The following is a 23275-nucleotide window of genomic DNA, read 5'->3' as shown; positions in this document are numbered from 1 at the left end:
GATTCAGTCTCATTAAAACATCAGAGATCTGACGGCTCGGTCTGAAATCGCTGCGATGTTACACAAACAAACAAAGGCATGAAATAAAACTCAGATTTAAAGACACACGACTGGACTTTAAAAGAGCACGACCACCAACGGAGGCTCGAGAGGTGAGAAGTCACTAAATAATCAAACCTTAAAGTGAAAGTATGTACACACAAGATGCTACTATCCTTCCTAAAGTCCTGACTGACTCAGATCCTGCAGGTAACTTGATTTAATTTTAAGGCCACTATTATCTTTTTGCAGCTTTCTAACGTGGAATCGACTCTAAAGACACGAGATGACGAACAATAAACGAAGAGGCGAGTTACGATCGAACGGCTCCAGACGGAAATCAGTGCTCAGTACTCCGGAGAAGGAAAATAAAAGAAGACGTTTAGGTAAATCAGGAGACGCTGCGCGTCCCGCCTGCTAATGATCGTCAAAATAAAAGACAGGAGTGAAAGTTTAGATGCAAACGTTTGTTCCTAGAACTCATAAGGAGCAGAACTCGGGTCGGGTTTTATCTACAGCTGTTTCTTCAGGATCTTCACATAGTTGCAGATGCAGACGCCGGATTATATTAAAACTCTCGCTGCTCCACAGACGGCCCAGTTTCATTTTAACAATATGTACAGGAGAACGACCAGAACCAGAACCACCCAGAACCAGGAGAAGTGCAAAAACTCAAAATCTTTAGAATATTTGTCTTATTTCTAGTTAAAATGTCTTAATTTTAGTCCAAAAAAATCTCATTACACTTAAAACAAGACTCATCACTGGAAAAAATAACAATTTTCACCTGTTTCAAGTAGATTTTCACTTAAAATAATTAGAAAAATCTGCCAGTGGAACAAGATTTTTTTGCTTGTAATAAGAAGATAAATCTTGTCCCACTGGCAGATTTTTCTACTTATTTCAAGTGAAAATTTACTTGAAACAGGTGAAAATTGTCAAATATTAAATTTTTTTGGTGATGACTTTTGTTTTAAGTGTAATGAGATTTTTTGACTAGAAATAAGACAAACATTCTTGTTAAGATTTTGAGAGTTTTTGCAGTGTACCACCCAGAACCAGGAGAAGTACACTGCAAAAACTCAAAATCTTATCAGGAAGTTAGTTAAAATGTCTCATTTTTATTCAAAAAATCTCATTACACTTAAAACAAGAGTCATTACGAGAAAAATTACTTATTTGACATATTTTCACTTGTTTCAAGTAAATTTTCACTTGAAATAAGTAGGAAAATCTGCCAGTGGAACAAGATTTATCTTCTCATTACAAGCAAAAAAATCTTGTTCCACTGGCAGATTTTTCTACTTATTTTAAGTGAAAATTTACTTGAAACAGGTGAAAATTGTTGTTTTCCAGTGATGAGTCTTGTTTTAAGTGTAATGAGATTTTTTTTTGACTAAAAATGAGACATTTTAACTAGAAATAAGAAATATTCCTGGTAAGATTGAGTTTTTTGCAGTGTACGACCCAGAACCAGAACCCAGAACCGGCTAGGACCGGTTCCTCTCCGGCGGGACAGACGGACTACTTGAGAGACTGATGGCGGTCAGAACCTTCCGGATCTCCCAGCGGTTCCTACGACGCCGCCGGGTCCGGTTTGGCCTCGTCGGCGGCGTCGGTCTCTTTCTGGGCCGCCGGAACCGGAACCGGCGGAACCGGTTCGGAGGGGGCGGGGCTCGTCTCTGGGGGCGGGGCCGAGTGTTCAGAGTCCGTTACCGCGGTTACCGCGGTGCTTTGGGCCGGCGGCGCTCCAGCGTCTGGCTCCTTCCCCGTTACCGCGGCTCCCGCTGCCGCGGCAACCGTGGTAGCAGCTGGAGCCGCGGTAGCCGTAGCGTTAGCGGTAGCATTAGCGGTAGCCGTAGCATTAGCCGCTAACGGCGGCGCCTCCTGGCTGCTGCTGCCGGGAGTCCGGGAGATCCGGTTCTCCAGGTTCTCCAGCTCGGCCAGACGGTCGTCCTTGTCCCAGCGGGTCGCCCGCTCGCGGCGCTCGGGCCGCCGGGGCGGCGGCGGGGGCGGGAGGGGCCGGTCCCCCGCCTTCCCCTCGTCGGGCCGGGCCCGGCCCCCCCCGGTCGTCCCGGCCCCCCCGGTCCCGGTCCCCCCGGTCTCCCCGGTCCCGGTCCAGACTGGCCCGTCTCTCCCTCCAGTCCCGCCGGTCCCGGTCTCGGTCCCGGTCCCGGTCCCACCCCCCTCCTCCTCCTCCGCCCCGGTTCTCCTCCTGCCAGTCCCCGAGCCGGTCCGGTTTCTCCCCGAAGGGGGGCCGCCGCCCCCCCCCCGAAGCCCCGGTCCCGGTCTCGGTCCCGGTCCCTGCTCCGGTCCCAGTCCCGGTCTCTCTCCGGGTCCCTGAACCCGGGTCTCTCGGCCCTGAAGGGCCGCTCCTCCATCTCCTCGGGGGGGTCCGGGCCCCGGGGGGCCCCCGGCCTGATGAACGGGGCAGGCGGGGGGCCCTGGGGGGGCAGCAGGCCCTGGTGGGGCGGGCCCTGGCCCTGGTGGGGCGGGCCCTGGCCCTGGTGGGGGGGGCCCTGGCCCTGGTGGGGGGGGCCGTGCCCGTGAGGGAAGGGCCCCCTCAGGTTGTGTGGGGGGGGCATGCCGAAGCCGCCCTTGGGCTCCTGGTGCATCATCTGGGGGTGGGGGCCTCGGGGCATCATGGGGGGCATGTTGGGGGGCATGTTGGGGTGGGGGGGCCGGGGGCCGTGGGGGGGCGGGAACCGCTGCATGTGAGGCGGCGGCACCGGAGGACGCTGCAGGGGGATCACGCCGGGCCGGGCCCCCAGCAGGCCCCCGGGGGGGGGCGGGATGCTCCCTGGAAGACCGGGGGGGGCCGCCAGGATGTCCAACCTGGTTACCTGGTAGGGAAGAAAAACAGTTCTTATTTAGACAAGAAAACAAGAATCACATAAATATGCTACTGCTACTTCTTCCGGCTCTCGGTGAAGGCGGACGCTTTTCTGCTCCTCTCCCTCCCGATCTGCCCTGCTGCTGCTTTTGTCCTGTCTTGTCTTTCAGAGCCTCTCTTTTTCACTCCTCCAAAATTCTACAATCATGGAATTGATTAACTGGTCTCTTAGCACAATTGACCAAATATTTGTGACGAGAAGTCAGGGGGTAAGGGAGCCCTCTTGCATTTTTTGCTGGATGCACAATGGATTCCTACAAATATTGGAGGCCGTTGTGTCTGGCGATCCTGTCTGTCGAGGACGTTGAAGATGCTTCATGATTGGATTTATGACAGCAGGATTTCTCCTGATCGGAGGAGGGGGATTCCTGGTCTATCGACAAACGCGTAAGTCGTCGACAGCTGTTCTGGCCCTTTCTGAGCTGCCCGACAGGGCTGAGGGGATAAGCAAGGCAACCAACACTCAGACTTTAACGTTGGGAGAGCAAAACTGCAAGCTGGATGCGATTCTTGAACAGAATTGCAGGCTGGCGGCGTCTTTGAGCTCATTGGCAAGATGGAGAAGACCTTGGAGAAGTTGGAAGCTCGGCTTGGCGGGAATTGATCACAAATTCGTCTGTTCGGAGTCGCCATTGAGGAACCAGAGACTTAAGGCAGACGGAAAATTACTGGAGTCTGCCTGTTTCTTTTCAATACAATTGTTGATTCTATAATCTGAACTTGACAGAGCAGCTTGGCCCGCTGCTCCAGTCACAATCTCCCTGGTGGAATGTAAACAAGGTGACTCTGCCCCCACTAGCCCTCCCCTCTCCCAGGAACATCTGCAGACCCTGTTTCAGAACTGTACCGAGCCGTCTGATAACATCAAGGACAATGCCTGAGGAGCAGCTCTGGGGCGAAGTTCACTGACTTACCGCTCACACACACTTACTTACTTACCCCCCCGACTTGCCCACCCCTCATACCCATGCAAGTTATGATGTTGTTTTGTTGTGTGTATGTTGCTTTTCTGTGCTGAGGTGTTTTTTTTTGCACCTTGACACTAGGTATTTAATACACAGTGTAAAGATGCCTTTTTTTCTCCCTCCTCCATCCCAGTGTCATCCTTCCTCCAAGAAATGGCGTCCGTACAAATGGTGCCATCAGTGTGAACCGGAGTCAAGTTCTCTCGTCTGATTTATGTCTGACTTGGCACTAAAGCTTTTTCTGATTCTGATTCCGATTCTGAATATTAGGGCTGTCAGTTTCAATCAATCAATCAATTCAATTGTATTTGTTAGACAGGGACTGTACATATTAATGGACACAAGTGTAAATATGTATGGTTGTAGCCAGAGGCTAATTTCCACCATTCCTCCCCGCGGCAAATTAATGCCAGACACAGAATCGGACATCAGCAGACAAAGTAGACAAGATATGACATTCATACCAACAAAACACAACATTAAAAAACACGACTGAGCTAGATAAAAATCATTAAGCAATAAAACAAGTTGCAATTGATAAACCAGTAGGTGACCGTAAAGTTAAAGTGCTAAGTGCAAGAGTTTGTTCGTTAGATTAATTAATTACACTGCTAATTAACGCGTTAAGAAAATTAACGCAATTAATTATGAGTGGCAAAATGCGCTAGAATTTTAAATTTTATATATATACATAGTAGGGCTGGGCGATATGGACCAAAAGTCATATCTCGATATTTTCTAGCTGAATGGCGATACTCGATATATATCGATATTTTTTCTGTGATATTTTTTCCACTGAGGTTGACAGTTAACAAAACATTTGTGCAAATCTCAAATAAAACATTCAAGTCAATTTGTCACAAAATAAGCTATATCAAAATCATATTTTTTTTTAATAAAATCGATAAAAGATATTGTCTCGTACCATATCGCGTTTGAAAATATATCGATATATATTAAAATCTCGATATATCGCCCAGCCCTAATACATACATATGCATACATTAATATGATATATATAATATATATATATTATAATCCTATAAACACTTTAGATGTGTCTGTTTTGCAGCTCTGTGTGGGGGTAATCGTCTCACTCACCCATGGGTCCCATCTGGCTGCTGAACATGTTTGGACCTTCCAGGTCTTCGTTGTTCCTGTTTGGGCCTCCGAGCTCAGACGGGTCGTCCACCCCGACCTTGGGAGGAGGGGGGGGGCCGAGGGGCATCGATCCTGGGGGGGGGAACCCTGGAAGAGAAGAGGTCAGGTCAGACCTAATCCATTCTGGACATGATTTAACCATTAATGGGAGCGATAACCTTTTGAAGATGTGGAGAAACTGAACTAGGGCTGCAGCTATTGAATACTTTGGTGATTGATTATTCTATGAAATATTCCATCGATTAATCAAGTAATCCGATAAAACTTACTTTTGCTTTATTAAAGCCCAATTATAAATATACAATAGAAAACAAGACATAAGTGATGTACCGAAATTAAAATTTGTGGCCGAAACCGAAAATAATAATAAACACTTGGCCGAATACCGAATAATACCGAACAATGGTTCTTCGCAGTTTTTCATTTATTTTGCCAATTTTTTCACCATTGCATAAATCAAATAAATTTGATGAAATACCCGCCAGTCACAATTTGTCCTACTGTTCTTATTGTATTTTTTCTCATGATCCTTTTTCATTTTCTCCCGTTCAAATCCAGTTAATCGGGTCGTGGCGGGGCTGATCTCCACAATTTGAAGCCTTGTATAATAATTGTAAAAATCTGGGTTATTTTCTTGGAGGATCTGGTCATATCAGACAGTGAGGTTTCTCCACCGTGTCGGTAGTTCGGCCCTTTTCTCTGCTGTGCGTCCCGTCACCGTCTCCATCACCAGCGGTTTCCCAAATCCAACTCAGCCTGGATCATTTCTCGTGTCCTCTGCTTTTTCCCACATCCAAGTATCTGACATGCTGACATGTTTGCTGCATTTAACACAACTCTCTCACTCCAGGCTGTTCGCTGTTATATTGCGTCATCACACACCGTTATTAATTGTTCGGTTTTTCCCACTTATTCCACCGAACACCGAAAGTGTTTTTTTTGCTGTTTTCGGCCGAACAATTTCGGTTACCGAACATTGGGTGCATCACTAAGTAGTAGGGCTGGGCGATATATCGAGATTTTAATATATATCGATATATTTTCAAACGCGATATGGTACGAGACAATATCGTTTATATCGATTTAAAAAAAAATAAAAAAATATATATATATTTTTTTAATGATTTTGATATAGCTTATTTTGTGACAAATTGACTTGAATGTTTTATTTGAGATTTGCACAAATGTTTTGTTATTTGCACAACTGTCAACCTCAGTGGAAAAGTCTGCCTGTTACTGTCTACATTGTATTAATTGCACAGTGTATTTTAATTTAATTGTTATGCAGGAAAGGGATATTTGTTTTATTTTATTCAAGAAGCATTTTTATTCTATATATGCAGGCAGTTTATTTTTATTTCATTTGTTTTGTACATGTTGATATTGTGCAGACCTCTGTTAATAAAGGAACCTGTGTGACATTTGGCACGAGGCTTTGTATTAAAACTGACTGTTTTTTTAAGGGTTTGCAGAGATGCTAACAGAGATGCTATGCTATAATGCTTTGGGGGAAACCCCAATTACGCCATTCAGCTAGAAAATATTGAGATATGACTTTTGGTCCATATCGCCCAGCCCTACTAAGTAGTAGTAACAGTAGTAGTTTACCTGGAGGCATCTGCATGGGGTTGAAGCCCGGCCGGATGAAGGGAGGGGGGGGCAGCCCCGGCGTGAAGGAGGGGGGGGGCATCCCCATGGGACCAGGGAACACCGGGGGTTGGAGGGAACCCACGCCCATCGGCTGCTGCAGGGGAGGAACCTGAAACACACATTCCTCACGTCAGCCCTGTGAGACACTCGCCCTGAACTTCAGCTTTCAGCGTGTTGCTATGGAAACACAAACAATCTTAGAATCATTAGTATAGATCGGGGGGTCGGCAACCCCGCTCTTTAGCGCCGCCCTAGTGGCTCCTGGAGCTTTTTCAAAAATGTTTGAAAATGGAAATCGAGGGCGGAGGGAAATATAATTGTTGTTTTAATGTGGTTTCTGTAGGAGGACAAACAAGGAACATGGACAGGATTCTGATTGGCTAGCATGACTTTATCTTCTCGTTACACTGCCCCCCGTAGGTTTGGCTGCTCATAGCACCTTAACAACGTATTTATGTTTGTGTAAATGATGGTATTTTTCAAAACGTAGAGGGGGAAATATCTGTTTTTGTAAATACCCGGCTATGTGTAAACGTGGCCTAAGTGTGGAGCAACAGATGCTTTAGGAATATTCATAACACCAGATCCACCGTCTGTCGTCTCGTGTGTCAGCGTGAGGTTTTACCTGCACAGGTGGGGCGGCGGCCGCAGGGCCGCCCGGCAGCATCTCCTCCGACTGCTGCTCCGCCCGGCCGTTGTGGGTCGGCTCCTCGGGCCGGTCCAGGCTCTTCCTCGCCGCGCTCCAGTCTGGAGGAAACAGAGGAGTCAGTTAGGGTCACGGTTAGGGCTAAAACGATTTGTCGACAAAAATCGATAATCAAAATTGTCGACAATGAATTCCATTGTCCACAATTGTCGCCAGACGTGTTTTTCCAACGGAGTGAGGCGTCTCACTTCAATACAATCTCTGCCGAGAGTCGTGCAGCACGGTAGCGTCTCAGCAGCTGCAGGTAATAAAACTTCTAAAGTTTGGGAGCATTTTAGCCTCGATACGGCGAATAAAAAGATACTTGCAAGGTTTGCAAAGCCGACCTGCTTTTCACGGGAGCACGTCGGTAATGCATGTGAAGAGAAAGCACGTAGGAGTTTTGAATGAAACTGACTCGCCTTGGTAAGATATTAAGCCTATTGTCATTTGTTAAATTCATTTGTTTAATTCGTTAACTTTGTCTATTTCATGTTATTTATTATTGTTGTTTGAGCCACTCACAGCTACTCTCGTTATAACCTCAATCATAATTGATGCGCGAAAGGAGAAAAAGCTTGTGCGATGACAATGATGGATTAGCATCTAACTTTCAGTCAGGTGACTATGAACAGTCAATTATCCATCAAACTCCACAATGATCATGTTAACATTAAATCAGATAGATTTGTCTGGACTTTTCTCTTGCGGGACGGGAGAAGACACTAAATCAATGCATCTCTATTATCGTGCGGCATGAACTCTCAGAGTTTTGTGGGAGTAGGATGTAGAAAACAGTCCTGCTATATCAGGGCTCTAGTACCATCTTTCTAGTGTTTATTATCATTTGCCACATAATTAAAGCAACCTCATACTAAATACTAAATTTAAAAAAATTACTAATTATCCGATTAGTCGACTAATCGTTTCAATAGTCGGTGACTAGTCGACTATTAAAATAGTCGTTAGTTGCAGCCCTAGTCGCGGCAGCCGCTTCTCACGCGGGTCGGGGTTTAGACGGCGGTGGTGGTTCTGACCCGGTGATAGCGTGTCTCCGTCCAGCATCCCGCCCTCCTGCAGCTCCTCCAGCTGGTCGTCCCGGACCTTGGCCCAGGGGATGTAGGTGACGCCCAGCTCCACCTCCCAGAACTGCTTGAACTCCGGCTTGATGCCCTTGTTCAGCGCCCAGGCGATCTGGACAGACGGAAAATAAAAACACCATTATAAAAAACTACGTCTCCCATCATGCCCTGCTGCATGTTACTGAGCAGCAGGGGATCCATATTATCATATTGAGATTCAACAGCAAGTATTGCAGCTAATGATGCTGTAAGGACCAATCAGCTCCCAGAATAAACATGTAGATATGTACATTTATTAATATATGTAGATATATAGATGTATATTATGGATATAGATATGTTATATGTAGGTATGTATATGGATATATTGAGTTGTATTATACGTACAGTATTTGTGTATCTATATCTCTAATATATACTGATTTATAGTTATATGTAGATATGTCGATATATAGATTTATAGTCATTTCTATGTATATAATTGGAGGTAAATATATGAACCAGTATATATAGCATATCTACTCGTCTCTTATATAGTTATTCAAGTATATTGTTATACCATTGCTGTCTATTGTTCTCTATCATATTGTGGTATTATAGTAAAGTAATGATAATGTAATACTATGCATTATAATTACTTCTATTAGTACATACATACATAGTAGCACAACTAAATGCTGAGCGTTTGTTTTCTTTTCTTTGCCTTGATTTGTTTTTGACTATATTTATACACATGCATGTTAAAAAAAAAAAAAAAAAAAAAAAAAAAAAAGTACAAAAAAGCTGAATATTTGTACTCTGCTTTTTTGTACTCTTTGTTAACATGCATGTTCGAAAATAAAAATCTTCAAATCATATTAAAAAAAAAAAAAAAAGAAAAAAAAAAAAAAAAAAAGAATGCTCCGTTTTAATTTTTTCCATTTTTGGTCTAATTTGGTTTTTTATATTTGAGAATTTGGTTTTTAGAATTTTATGCAAATGTAACCCCAAGACAGTATATAAAGTAATGAAATATAGACAATTTATGCAAATATTGTATATATATATATTATTATATATATATATATATATATTTTATATATTGTGTATCAGTTTGTGGAATTAAACTGAGGAATGGTTTGAATTTGGAGTTAAAAGAATGTACAAACATAAAACAATTGAGAAGAAATATAAAGAAATAGTTTATTTGAGATATAAAAGTGAAGACTGTGTTTAAAGATCACAGCTGTGTGTGTTCTGCTATTCTGTCATGTTGTCTTTGTATGTTTATATACTTAGATATACGTATTATATTTATATCATAGCTATATTATATTTATATCATAGTCATATTATATTTATGATACAGCTTATATCTGGTATTAAACAGGTTATTTTTGTAAAAATTATATTTATACAAATTAGTGTATAGTATAAAAAGTAAATACAGACATAATTTATGTTTAGTTGTGGAAAGGGGGTGGGATTAAATACGTTTATACTTCCCCCCACCTTTTCGAATATGTAACTGAAATATGTGTTTTGATGTTGGTTTTTAAACATATTTAAAGACAAAAATATGGCACCAGTTATTCTTGTGTCCAAGAAAACATTCCTTTTTTGGGCATAAACAAAAAATACCAAAAGTTGTAATGTAATGATGGAAAAAAAAATTTAAAAAAAGAAAATCGATATTTAGACATACAAATCGATTTTTAGGAATTAATATGAGAATGGATTTTTCCAGCCGAGGCCTGGGGGTCTGACCTTGATGTTCTTCTGGTTGACCTTGTAGGAGCCGCGGCTGAGTTTCTGCAGCGCCCTGAAGGCGTCCTGCCGCTGGATCATCACGATGTAGGCGCAGCCGCGCGGCGGGATCATCTGCACGGAGGGAAGAAGAACAACAACCAGCTCAGTGACGTCTGACAACGTTTCAATACGCAGCACCATAATGGACCGAGCCCCAGGGGGTTCTGGGTAATTACAGGAATCCGGATGAGCAGGTACTACGAATGTTTTAAAATGGATATATATATATATATATATATATATATATATATATATATATATATATATATATATATATATATATATATATTTTGGAATGACAATAAAGTGAACCTTGAATATGAAATATAAAAAAAAACCCTGTTTGCACAGCAGAGAGGTGCAAATACGCTGCTGCAACATCACAGGAAACATGACAACCCTCCCAAACAGATGCAGGTGGGATAAAGTAAGATACGGAGTAAATAAACAATACAACGATGAATATTTAGAAGACAACAGATTAACGTTACACCCGGCGTCAACTCACGTTGATGGAGTCGATCTGTCCGAACTCCTCCAGCAGAGACGCCACGTCCTGCTGCTGCGTTCTCTTGTCCAACTGGCCGACCCACAGGGTGGTGCTGCACACTGGGGGGGAGGAAGTGATCTTTAACTCAGGCGGAGTGGGAAACACACACACACTAGGACTGAAACGATTCCTCAAATAATTTGAGTAATTCGATTACAAAAAATTATGAAGGAATTTTCTCTGCCTCGAGGAATCTTTTAATTCTGCAGCTCCAAGCATCGTATTTCACCCGGACTACGTTTAATGCGGCACAACGCGCTGACGCCGCGCATGCAAAGTTAGAAGAAAGAGGCGGCGGATATGTTTGGTTTTTGTAACGTGCCGTGCTCAGGCAGAGACACATGTAGCTCAGTGCTTAACCTTTATTTTTAATCCACACCCGGTCCATACATAGGTTCCTCTAAACATCTGTTCCCGCTACAGTTTTAACTAAAAGAAAATGTGCTCCAATACAGCAGGTCTCATCATTTTATTTTGAACACTGCCAAAACTCTAAATCTTATCATGACTTTAACTTAAAACTTAACTAGATATTAAAATTAGCTTGACACAAATGAAAGTTCAATTGAAACACGTGGGAAAAACACCTAACCTTTTAAGTGATGTGTGTTATCAGGTGTAATCAGTACTCGAGTTGTAAAAGAAAATCAGGGGGGATGGTGGATTTTATCATATGGGGACAGATCATTGACCAAAACACCTGCAGAAATACTGCAGGAATGACATAGCAGCAGTTAAATGCAGCCTTTTGTAAGCTTTAAATATCCACTGGGCTTACATCAAATACATCAAAACACAACAATAAAAAACACTTTTCTGAACTTATCAATATGACTCTGTCCTTCACAGGATAAGTTAAATGGATCACTGCAAAAACTCACAATCTTAACAAGAATATTTGTACTATTTCTAGTTAAAATGTCTCATTTTAGTAAAACAATCTCATTACACTTAAAACAAGACTCATCACTGGAAAAAACTAATTTTCACCTGTTTCTAGTAAATTTTCACCTGAAATAGAAAAATCTGCCAGTGGAACAAGATTTTTTTGCTTGTAATGAGAAGATAAATCTTGTCCCACTGGCAGATTTTTCTATTTATTTCAAGTGAAAATTGTCAAATAAGTTATTTTTCTGGGGTTATTTTTCTGGTGATGACTCTAAATGTTGAAATAGCAGTAAAACCACATTCATTGATGAAATGACATAAGGGATGGAAAGGAGGGATGGCAGTTTTACAGGGGGGATGATTTGAAAAATGTCTTGGTAAAATCCTTAGTTTTTTGAGTGAAGGCAGTGAATTTGGTCAACTGGTGTAAGTTCAGGGTTTTTAAATGCACAGCCATGAACCTACTGTATTATATCATTTAGTCTTAGTAATGTCAATTAACATATAACATCTTATGTATATTTATAATTGCTCTTTAACTAAACAAAAATATGTTTTATCCGAGTAATCGATGGAATTTTCAGTACACACACACACACACTTCTGTCTGACGGTCGCCTGATAAACAACTGAATCCCCCAGAAACTGTGATAAAACTGAGTGTAATTCCTCGTCCTGACCAGTAGGGGGCGATAACGGCCTGTAATAGGAGTCGACACCCGCCAGTTCACACCATAGAAAAAGAGTTTGTTTACATCTATTTGGCATTTTGATAACTGCCGCTAAAAAAGCGCTCACGACACACTGGTTTCTCCCTGAGGCCACAATACAGGAGTGGATAAACTTAGTAAATGATATATATATGTATATATGGATATATATGGAAATATATGGAAAAGATTACATTTTGCGTCCGTCTCAACTAACTAACTAACTAACTAACTAACTAACTAACTAACTAACTTACTTACTTACTTACCTACTTCCTTCCGATTAATAAAGGAAATTATTATTATTATTCCTTCCTTCCTTCCTTACTTCCTTACTTCCTTACTTACTTACTTAAATCAGCTTTACACAAAAAGGTCATCAACGGGAATTTATCGTTTTTACGAGATACAAATTCTTACCGTGGGGAATTTTTTTGACGGTTTATCGTGAACAGTAAAATATCACCCATTCCTAATCTCTAGTAAATATAACCCCCCCCCTCCCCACACACACTCACCGCTCAGCGTCTGGTTCTTGGGCGGCGGCAGGCCTTTCTGCCGCCTCTCCCTCTCCTTTTCTCTCTCCCGGCGGTCGAGCGAGCGCGGCGAGTGGTGCCGCCGGTCCCGGTCCCGGTCTCTGTCTCGGTCTCGGTCCCGGGAGCGCGAGCGCGACCTCCGGTGCCTGGAGCGCCGCGAGCGGGAGTTGGATCGCGACCTCCGCCTCTTCGGAGACCTGGGAACAAGCAGAAGCTCCACGTTAGGCGTCGTCGTCGGGCCTGTTGCCACGGTGATAACTGATCCTGGAGCCGGTCAGACCTGGAGCCGGAGTCGGACGGCGGGCCGAGCCGGGAGTCCCGGGAGGACGGGTCCACGTCCATCGACGAGTCCTGAGACCAGAACAAAGTTATTTATCCCTCAGAAACACTGGCCACTGTTACATGATGCTTTTTAATTCGGAATTAATTATTCTGAATTAAATAATTCCTTTTTTCCTTCGAGTTTACATGGAAATAGTAATTCTGAATTGAGGTTTACATGAAAACACGTTTGATGGGCTTTTTCCAATTCCGTTTACACTGCAAAAACTCAAAATCTTACCAGGAATATTTGTCTTATTTCTAGTTAAAATGTCTCATTTTTAGTCAAAAAATCCCCATTACCTGAAAAATAACTTATTTGACCATTTTCACCTGTTTCAAGTAAATTTTCACTTGAAATAAGTAGAAAAATCTGCCAGTGGGACAAGATTTATCTTCTCATTACAAGCAAAAAAATCTTGTTCCACTGGCAGATTGTTCTACTTATTTTAAGGGGAAATCTACTTGAAACAGGTGACAATTGATGTTTTTTCCAGTGATGAGTCTTGTTTTAAGTGTAATGAGATTTTTTTTGACTAAAAATTAGACATTTTAACTAGAAATAAGACAAATATTCTTGTTAAGATTTGGAGTTTTTGCAGTGTAGTAATTCTGAATTGAGGTTTCCATGATCGGCTTTATCCAATTCCTCTACAGGTCTGGGGGTGTGGAAGGTTCTGATTGGATAGGGGGGGGACCGGAAGTTAAACTTCCGGAAGAAAAACTAACTTTGAAAAGCTCACCATTTTTATGTTTCCTGTTTCCATCTGTTCTTTTAATTATTTCTATTTATTAAATAAATGTCTCTGCTCTTGACCAGCGTTTACTGCGTGCTGCCATCTTGAAACTTTGTTTGGAAAACAAGCCCAGCGCGGAATATAAGCGTCATGGAGACAGACGGGCGAGGGAACGAGCAGAAAGAAAGACCGGAATTAATTTAAAGCGGAATGAGTGTATACATTTTTTTTTATTATTTTTTTTTTTATTTACATTTTTAATGTATTTATTTATTTATTCTTTTTTAATTTTTTATGTATAATTTCTTTGTTTTTCTTTTTTTATGTATTTCTTTTTTTAATGTATTTATTTATTTTTAATTTATTTATTTAAAAAAATATTTTTATTTGTTTTTATTTTTTTCTTTGAATGAGCGTATACATTAAAATCGGAATAAACCACCCATTTACTTCCGAATTAAGTTTAAATCGGAATGGCCATTTTCATTCAGAATTAGGTGTTTTCATGGGAATTTTTACTCATTTTAAATTGGATTTAATTTTAATTCTGAATTAAAGAGGAATTAAACATCCCATGTTTATACATATTCTATACATATTTTATACATATCTTTTGTATTTTTTATATATTTTTTATTTCTGACTTTTCAGTCCTTTTACCCCTCCCCTATATGTGTGTATATGTGTGCTGCAACAAAATAAGTTTCCCCACTGAGGGAGAAAATAAAGGATATTCTATTCTATTCTATTCTATGTAAACGCACTCACTGATCCTGGTGTCAGAACACGTGAATGGTCCAACAGTTAAGTACCTGCTGGTTCTGGTTCTGGTTCTGGAAGCCCCCTGGGAACCCCGGCGTGGGCCCGGGCAGCATCTGGCCCGGCAGAGAGAGGCCCACGGGGGGCAGAACCCCCGGGAAGTTGTGCCCCGGCAGCAGCCCGCGGGCCTGGAGCTGGCCGTTGGGAGGAACCTGCACAGACACGCGTTCGGTTTGTTTGTTATTGTTTGTACTCGTAAAAAGGAACATTACACAGAGGAAAAAGTTAAGAAAAGATTGATACATAAATGACTACGTTTACATGCAGTCAAAATTCGGGTTATTGCTAATATTCCGGTTACTGAAACATTGGGAATATTCCGTTTACATGGTAATTAATCTTTCAGGATATCTGGATCAAACCAGCGACGCACGGAGAACATCATGACGCAATTTCCGTCATTTCTGCTTCTTCTTCCTGTATCCAAATTCAAAACAAATGCTGCGTCGCGCAACTTTTCGCTCTCCTTCTTTTAAATCTTCTATCCCGGTACTTTCTACCGTCTACAAATGCAGGAATGTTCATATCCTTCATTACATTTATGAAGTGATTAGTCTCCTCCTGGTCTTGGTTTCTCTGTGTTTATAAGAACTTCCTGGACTCAAAAGACCAGGATTCCTTGTGAACAGAGCATGAGCAGAAAACAAATCCCTGTTCCGTTTGATGGGGATATTCTGTTTGGCGTTTACATGACCCAATATTCAGGTTTTAAAAGGAGTAACCCAGGGCTCATATTCGGGTTTTTAAAAACCCGAATATGAGCAAATTACGGTTATTCAAAGGGGTTATTGGCGTTTACAAGGAATTAAATAATTGTATAAATTTTTATTGGAAAATTTAATAAACAGTTTAGTAGTTTGCATAATATGTAAATAAATTAAATAAATAAAAGTAAATAAATTGGTTGTTTTTAATCAAGTAATCCGTCTTGTTTTCTATTGTATATTTATAATTGGGCTTTAATAAAGCAAAAGTAAGTTTTATCGGAATACTTGATTAATCGATGGGATATTTCATAGAATAATCGATCACCAAAATATTCCATAGCTGCAGCTAGAGCTGGGCGATATATCAAGATTTTAATATATATCGATATATTTTCAAACGCGATATGGTACGAGACAATATCGTTTATATCGATTAAAAAAAAAAATGTTATTTATGATTTTGATATAGATTATTTTGTTACAAATTGACTTGAATGTTTTATTTGAGATTTGCACAAATGTTTTGTTATTTGCACAACTGTCAACCTCAGTGGAAAAGTCTGCCTGTTACTGTCTACATTGTATTAATTGCACAGTGTATTTTAATTTAATTGTTATGCAGGAAAGGGATATTTGTTTTATTTTATTCAAGAAGCATTTTTATTCTATATATGCAGGCAGTTTATTTTTATTTCATTTGTTTTATACATGTTGATATTGTGCAGACCTCTGTTAATAAAGGAACCTGTGTGACATTTGGCACGAGGCTTTGTATTAAAACTGACTGTTTTTTTAAGGGTTTGCCTCAGAAAAAAATTAAGCCAACAGAGATGCTAACAGAGATGCTATGCTATAATGCTTTGGGGGAAACCCCAATTATGGCACAGAAAAAATATCAATATATATCGAGTATCGCCATTCAGCTAGAAAATATCGAGATATGACTTTTGGTCCATATCGCCCAGCCCTAGCTGCAGCCCTAAACAGTAAACACCAGTAAACACCAGTAAACACCAGTGTTCATCAGATAAATAAAGCATCTCCCAGTAACTGTTACCTGCAGAGAAAGGTCTTGTGTTCGGTTCATCATCTGCAGGTTGAAGTGCTCCGTGTTCGGGGGGAAGCCGCCCGGCTGCTGCAAGCTGCTATTAAATTAAAGTTGATTACATTTAAATTAAATTAAAGAGAAACACTGAGTCTTTAACGACTAAACTTGCTGAGACAAGTCTTACAAGGGCGGCTGTGAGGAGTTCTCCTCCTTCCTGGCGTCTTCTCCCTCCGGCTCGTCGTCGTAGTCGAAGCGGTCCAGCAGCGTCTGGGGGGGGTGGAGGTGTTAGATGATAGAAAACTTCAGGAAATTTTGAAATGGGCATGCCCTACTGCCCATTCACCCCTCTGGCCATGTTTGGGGTTATTAGTAATGGCCAATAAACCAAACCAAGGCCTGGATCCACGTTGCGGTTCGGGCCACATTTACGGATGATTTATTCATATTCTCCCCCAGAAAAATGCATAGGTTTTGTTGCCATGGTAACAAGCCCCATAGGATAGAATGGGACAATTTGGCTTCAATATCTCAAAAGGTGTAAACAACAGCTTAATGAAACCTAGTATGTTTATGTGTAGTATGTTGTAGTTCACATCATCCCGAGTCTTTTAACGTCGGATCGATGACTCTGCGATTTCGTGTTGCCGAGCAACAAGCGTCCAAATTTCCGTTAGCTTGAAAATTAGAATAGTTAAATATTTCAAAAAGCGTAATAGCTAGCATGATGAGACTGAAATATGTTGCAGTACAACGCGTCCCGGGTTTGTCAATGTTGTAATGATGTCTGTACGTTAAACCGTTACCTAGCAACAAGCGTCCAAAATAAAATTGAATTTAAAAAAAAAATTGAAAGTTGAATATCGCAAAAAACTGGCACCTTTAGTGCCAATCGGGACAAGTGTTTGTAAATGTGAACGATGTCTCTACGATAAAGTTCGGCTGAGCTTTTTGGCATCTAGCGTTGCCACGGTAACACTTTTGACTGAGAAAAGTAATGAACCATCGAGGCCACGATGGAGACGCATCCAACGATGTATGATATGCATGGGTGCACGTTGCGGTTCGTGCCGCATTAACGGACGAAAAAAGTGTGCGGAATAATAATAAGCATAAGAAAAGGGAAACCTTTCTGTATACTAATATATTGCCTTCATTTTTCAGGGATTTTTTTTCCCACATCAGAGCGGGGTCATGCTGTACACCCGCTGGTGCGCAGTGGGACTTTTGCGACTTTAGCTCGTTAGCAAAATGCTAGGAACATTGCCCTTCGGGCCATTCTGGACGATTGCAATATGGTCCATAATAAAAGTGCAGAGCAGGAGCAGAGCATCACCCTGTCGAAGGCCGTCTTCTGCTGGGCCGTCTGAGTGGGCGGGGCTTGGTGGGGGGGCTGCGGTGAGGGCAGATGGGCCGGCGCCGGCGCCGCTGCTCCCGGGCCGGCGGCCGTCTGGACCGGCGTCGGGCCGGCGTGAGGGGGAGGCTGAGCGTTGGAGTCGGGCTTCAGCGGCTGATGCTGCTGGAAGTTCTGGAGCATCTGCTGGAGCTGCAGGGGGTCAGAGGTCAGAGTTCAGGGGGGTAACGGAGGTGTGAGAACCATAGACATATATACGTAGACGACCCATCGAGCGCTGAGCCGTACGGCAACGTGGCCGCCATATTGGATGTGGCAAGACTGCGCTGTAAACTAATACAAGTAAATTTTCATAGCGCCTTTCTACAAAGAAATGTACGTTTTACGTCTCATTTATTCATTCACACACGCACTAATATACTTGGGAAAACAGCTTAGGCACCAAATATAATATATTTAATTTTCTCAGATGGCAAAAATAAGAACTTTATTGATCCCACATAGGAGTAATTCATGTTGTATCAGCTATAGAGAACAAGGTAGTGCCGAAAAACAATATATATCCCCCTCAAAAAAATAAGAAAAATAGAGAAACATATTTTCTCATCAACAAAACATGTTTAAAATTTTTCAAATAACAAAATAACATATTTGAACCATTTTTCAGACAATAAAATAACATTTGAACCATTTTTCAGAAAATAAAATAACTGAAAAAATCTGAAAAATGGTTCAAATATGTTATTTTGTTACTTGAAAATTTTAAAACATGTTTATGTAATTTCTTATTCTCTTATCTATTTCTTATTCTCTTATTTTTGTGATTTTTCTTTATTTTTTGTGAGCTGATATAACATGAATTACTCCTATGTGGGATCAATAAAGTTCTTATTTTTGCCATCTGAGAATATTAAATATATTATATTTGGTGCCTAACTGTTTCCCAAGTATATTAGTGCGTGTGTGAATGAATAAATGAGACGTAAAACGTACATTTATTAGTAGAAAGGCGCTTTATGAAAATATGTCAATTTACGTGTATTAGTTTACACCGCAGTCTTGCCACATCCAATATGGCGGCGGCGTTGACATATCGCAGCAGCTCCATGGGGCGTCTACTTTTATATGTCTATGGTGAGAACGAGCCGTCTGAGCCCGGTTCCCGGTGAACTCACCTGCTGGCCCTGCGAGGACGTGAAGAGTTGGGCTACAGCCGCCAGGGCGTCGGAGTTGTGCAGCTGAGGCGCCGCCGCCGTGGTGGAGTTGGCCGTTACCGCGGTAACCGCCTCTTTGGCCGGAGGCGGCGGAGAACCTGAGGGGGAGAAGATGAGGCTCAATAACACATCAGTGTATAGACACTTCGTCCTACTGCACCGGGGTAAATGTAAGACTTTTTAAAATCATTTTCAAATAAATTTAAGACCAAAAATACTAATAAATCCAGCGCTGAGGTCGAGGTGGCCAGATCTGACAGGTTCCAGCCCAAACCTGATGTAAAACCCGCCGAAATACTGAAAAATCAGCCTGAACATTCTCTATGTCAAAACCATAAATAAATTATTAAATATCAAATCATAAGAAAATTAAGCCAAAAAGAAGTTCAGGCTCCAAACAAAGACTACAGTTAAATTGAGAAGATTAAAGCATATAAAATATCAGTGAGTTTATTGCGTACGTTTTTACTTTTCTCTGCCATAATGGAAACTTTTTTGTTAATAATTTCTCCTAAATATTTAGTAGAAACCAGGAAAAAACAGCCCAGATCTTATCATCCGTCCAGTCCTGTATTTTTCAGTCCAATTGGGCTGAAACCCGCCCAACCTGGCAACAACTGTAAACAGATATATTTCTCAAAAATTATAATTAAATTATTAATTAATTCAAAACGATGAAGTTAACTTTTCATTTTCAAAGTGTAAGAAAACGTTTTAATGATGATGGATAAATTCCCTCTAAAATTAAGATTCAAAATTTCACATTTAAAAAAAAAAAAATTATATATACACAGTGTTGGGTGTAACGCGGTACAAAGTAATGCGTTACTGTAACGAGATTACATTCGCCAGTAACGCAGTAATGTACCGCGTTACAGTTGTAATTTGGGTAATCCCGTTATAGTTACTCTAAGACAAAAAAAATACGTTACTTTAGTTACTTTAAGCTTTTCAGCTACATGTAGAACGGGAGAACAGAAAATAAAATCAGACTTGCCTTTCATGCGTCTTCACGCGTTGCGCAACACTTGTCTGAGTGAAGGCTGATTTATGGTTCCGCGTTAAATCGATGCAGAGCCTACGGCGTAGGGTACGCGGCGACACACACCGTAACGTAGAACCATAAATCAGCCTTTAACGTGATCTTACGGGATTTTATGTGATTTTACGGGACTTTACGAATACACATTTGTGCTGATCTGGGCACTGCAGTAATAAGGTTATAAGGTTCCAACTACAGGACTGTCTCAGAAAATTAGAATAGTTTGATAAAGTTCTTTATTTTCTGTTATGCAATTATGTCTTACATTTTAAGGTTAAGATTCTCAGAATATTCTTATTTTTTGAGATAGGATATTTTAGTTTTCTTAAACTGTAAGCCATGATCAGCAATATTAAAATAATAAAAGGCTTGCAATATTTCAGTTGATTTGTAATGAATCCAGAATGTATGACATTTTAGTTTTTTTACATTACAGAAAATAAAGAACTTTATCACAATATTTTAATTTTCTGAGACAGTCCTGTAAATGTTGTTCATTGGCAATCGAGTTATGGTGCAGCTCAGGTGATATTGCGGAGTAATGCAAAAGTAATGTAACTTGTAATGTAACTAGTTACTTTCAGCAACCAGTAACTAAGTAGTGTAAGGGATTACTTTTTTTCGAAAGTAACTAGTAATATGTAATGGATTACTTTTTTTGAGTAACTACCCCAACACTGTATATACACACCGGTATATATGTGTGTGTGTATATATATATATTATACACACACACACATATATATATATATATATATATAAATATTCATATATATATATATATGTGTGTATATATATATATATATATATATATGTATATATATATATATATATATATATATATATATATATATATGTATGTACACACACACACACACACACACATATATAAATAAACATTAAATGATATATTAAAATATATATTATATATGCAGACAAAAAAAAAGATTAAATAATGAAGACTTGGATTGAGATTTAAGACAAACGAAGACATTTCAAGGCCTTATTTTAGGAACATGGACTTTAAGCCTCTTTAAGACTTTAAGGAGGAATGTTTAGATAAATACCGGGCTCGTCGTCGGCTCCCAGCGCCGCGGCGCCGCTGCCCGACCCGGCCGCCATGTCCAGCAGCGGCTGGATCACCTCGATCCGGAACACGCCGTTCTTCTGCCACAGGTTCAGCACCCGCACGATCTTGCTCTGGGGGGAGAGGTGGAGGTGAAGAACAAGGGTGGGGGGTAAAACCACACCTGAGGTTCTGGTTCTCGTTAGGGCTGCAACGATTCGGCAACATTGTCGACAAAAATCGATAATCAAAATTGTCGACAATGACTTCCATTGTCCACAATTGTCACCAGACGTGTTTTTCCAACGGAGTGAGGCGTCTCACTTCAGTACAATCTCTGCCGAGAGTCGGGCAGCACGGTAGCGTCTCAGCAGCTGCGGGAAATAAAACTTCTAAAGTTTGGGAGCACTTTAGCCTCGATACGGCGAATAAAAAGATGATTTGCAAGGTTTGCAAAGCCCACCTGCTTTTCACGGGAGCACGTTGGTAATGCATTTGAAGAGAAAGCACGACGAGTGTTGAACATAACGAAGCCTTGGTAAGATATTAAGCCTATTTTCATTTGTTAAATCAATTCATTTCATGCGTTAACTTTGTTTATTTCATGTTATTTATTAGTATTATTTGAGCCACTCACAGCTACTCTCGTTGCTTTAACCTCCATCATAATTGATGCTGCACGAAAAGCGAAAAAGCTTGTGATGAGTCAATGATGGATTTGCATCTAACTTTCAGTCAGGTTTCCTATGAACTGTCAATTATCCATCAAACTCCACAATGATCATGTTAACATTAAATCAGATAGATTTGTCAGGACATTTCTCTTGCGGGACGGGAGAAGACTCTAAATCAATGCAACTCTATTATCGTGCAACATGAATTCTCAAAGTTTTGCGGATGCGGGAGAAGGATGAAGAAAACAGTCCCGCTATCTCAGGGCTCTAGTACCATCTTTCTGGTGTTTATCATCATTTGCCACATAATTAAAGAAACCTCATACTAAATTAAAAAAAAATGACTAATTATCTGATTAGTCGACTAATCGTTTCAATAGTCGTGACTAGTCGACTATTAAAATAGTCGTTAGTTGCAGCCCTAGTTCTGGCCTCACCCGGTCCTCCACGGGGCACAGGCACAGGTTCTGGAAGGTTCCTGTGATGTTCTTGGTGAAGCGCGGCCCAAACACGTCCTTGTCAGAACCAAACTGGTGACGGGACTGACGCACGATGGAGTCGACCACGTACAGGCCGGCTACCTTGTACTCCGGCTTACACTGGGGGGGAGAGGGGGGTGGAAGGAGGAGAGGGGGAGATGGAGAAGAGATGGAGGAAATGTGGTGGAGGGATGGAGGAGAGATGGAGAGATGAGACTTGGTCAGGTCGGTGAGCAGGATGTTGTTGCTGCTCGTTGCTGATCGTTGCTATGGAAACGGGACTCTGCTAACCTTTTTGATGAACTTCTCCACGATCTGGACCACGTGCTTGTAGAGCTGCAGAACCAGAACGTTAGGATTCAGGATTTAGGATTCAAGATTTCAAATTTAAGAAGAGTGAAAGTCAAACGTACCTTCATGGCCTTGATGGCCGACTTGGTGATGGAGATCATCTTGGCCCGAGAGATGGGAGGCTTGGAGTCCATGAGGGAGAAGAGCTGAGGAGAGAAACCAGGAGAAGATCTTAGATCTGGTTCCTGGATCCTGGTCTCCGTAGGCTGGTGTTGTCCCCATCGATTGGCCGCCCGATGGATCGGGACAAGACTACTCCAGTCCGCTCTGTTGTGGTCCTGGTCTGTTCTCGGTCTCGGATCTCACGGTGCATCCGAAATGCCACACTAAACAGTATATACTAAAAAGTATACTTAAATTTGGCACACTTTTGAGTAAATATCAGTAGTGTGCATTAATTCGGAAGTACTATTAAGAGCGCACACGGCACTTCCTGCCGCTATTTCCCCTTTATCCTGCCCGAAACAAGATGACATTATATAATATTATTATATACGAATAATATTATAATATTAATAT

The 23275-nt window shown here is 41.2% G+C and overlaps 1 protein-coding gene across 1 annotated transcript in view; it reads right to left on the bottom strand.

Moving 5' to 3' along the window:
* Window positions 1–1410: 1410 nt before the first annotated feature.
* The window catches only part of scaf4a (SR-related CTD-associated factor 4a), a 23741-nt gene continuing 1876 nt past the window's right edge, over window positions 1411–23275 (bottom strand). Inside the window, 21 exon segments of the mRNA XM_061739287.1 lie at window positions 1411–2044; window positions 2046–2311; window positions 2313–2858; window positions 2860–2882; window positions 4999–5145; window positions 6667–6817; window positions 7334–7455; window positions 8431–8587; window positions 10222–10335; window positions 10772–10872; window positions 12930–13144; window positions 13228–13301; window positions 14827–14976; window positions 16589–16673; window positions 16764–16846; window positions 17913–18122; window positions 19106–19242; window positions 21254–21386; window positions 22364–22525; window positions 22697–22741; window positions 22819–22902. Coding sequence (XP_061595271.1) covers window positions 1615–2044; window positions 2046–2311; window positions 2313–2858; window positions 2860–2882; window positions 4999–5145; window positions 6667–6817; window positions 7334–7455; window positions 8431–8587; window positions 10222–10335; window positions 10772–10872; window positions 12930–13144; window positions 13228–13301; window positions 14827–14976; window positions 16589–16673; window positions 16764–16846; window positions 17913–18122; window positions 19106–19242; window positions 21254–21386; window positions 22364–22525; window positions 22697–22741; window positions 22819–22902 — 3435 coding nt within the window. The 3' untranslated portion in view covers window positions 1411–1614.

This window comes from Cololabis saira, chromosome 14 (genome assembly GCF_033807715.1).
Source record: "Cololabis saira isolate AMF1-May2022 chromosome 14, fColSai1.1, whole genome shotgun sequence".
NCBI classification, from domain to species: Eukaryota; Metazoa; Chordata; class Actinopteri; order Beloniformes; family Belonidae; genus Cololabis; species Cololabis saira.
This window is presented reverse-complemented; position numbering and strand designations above follow the sequence as displayed.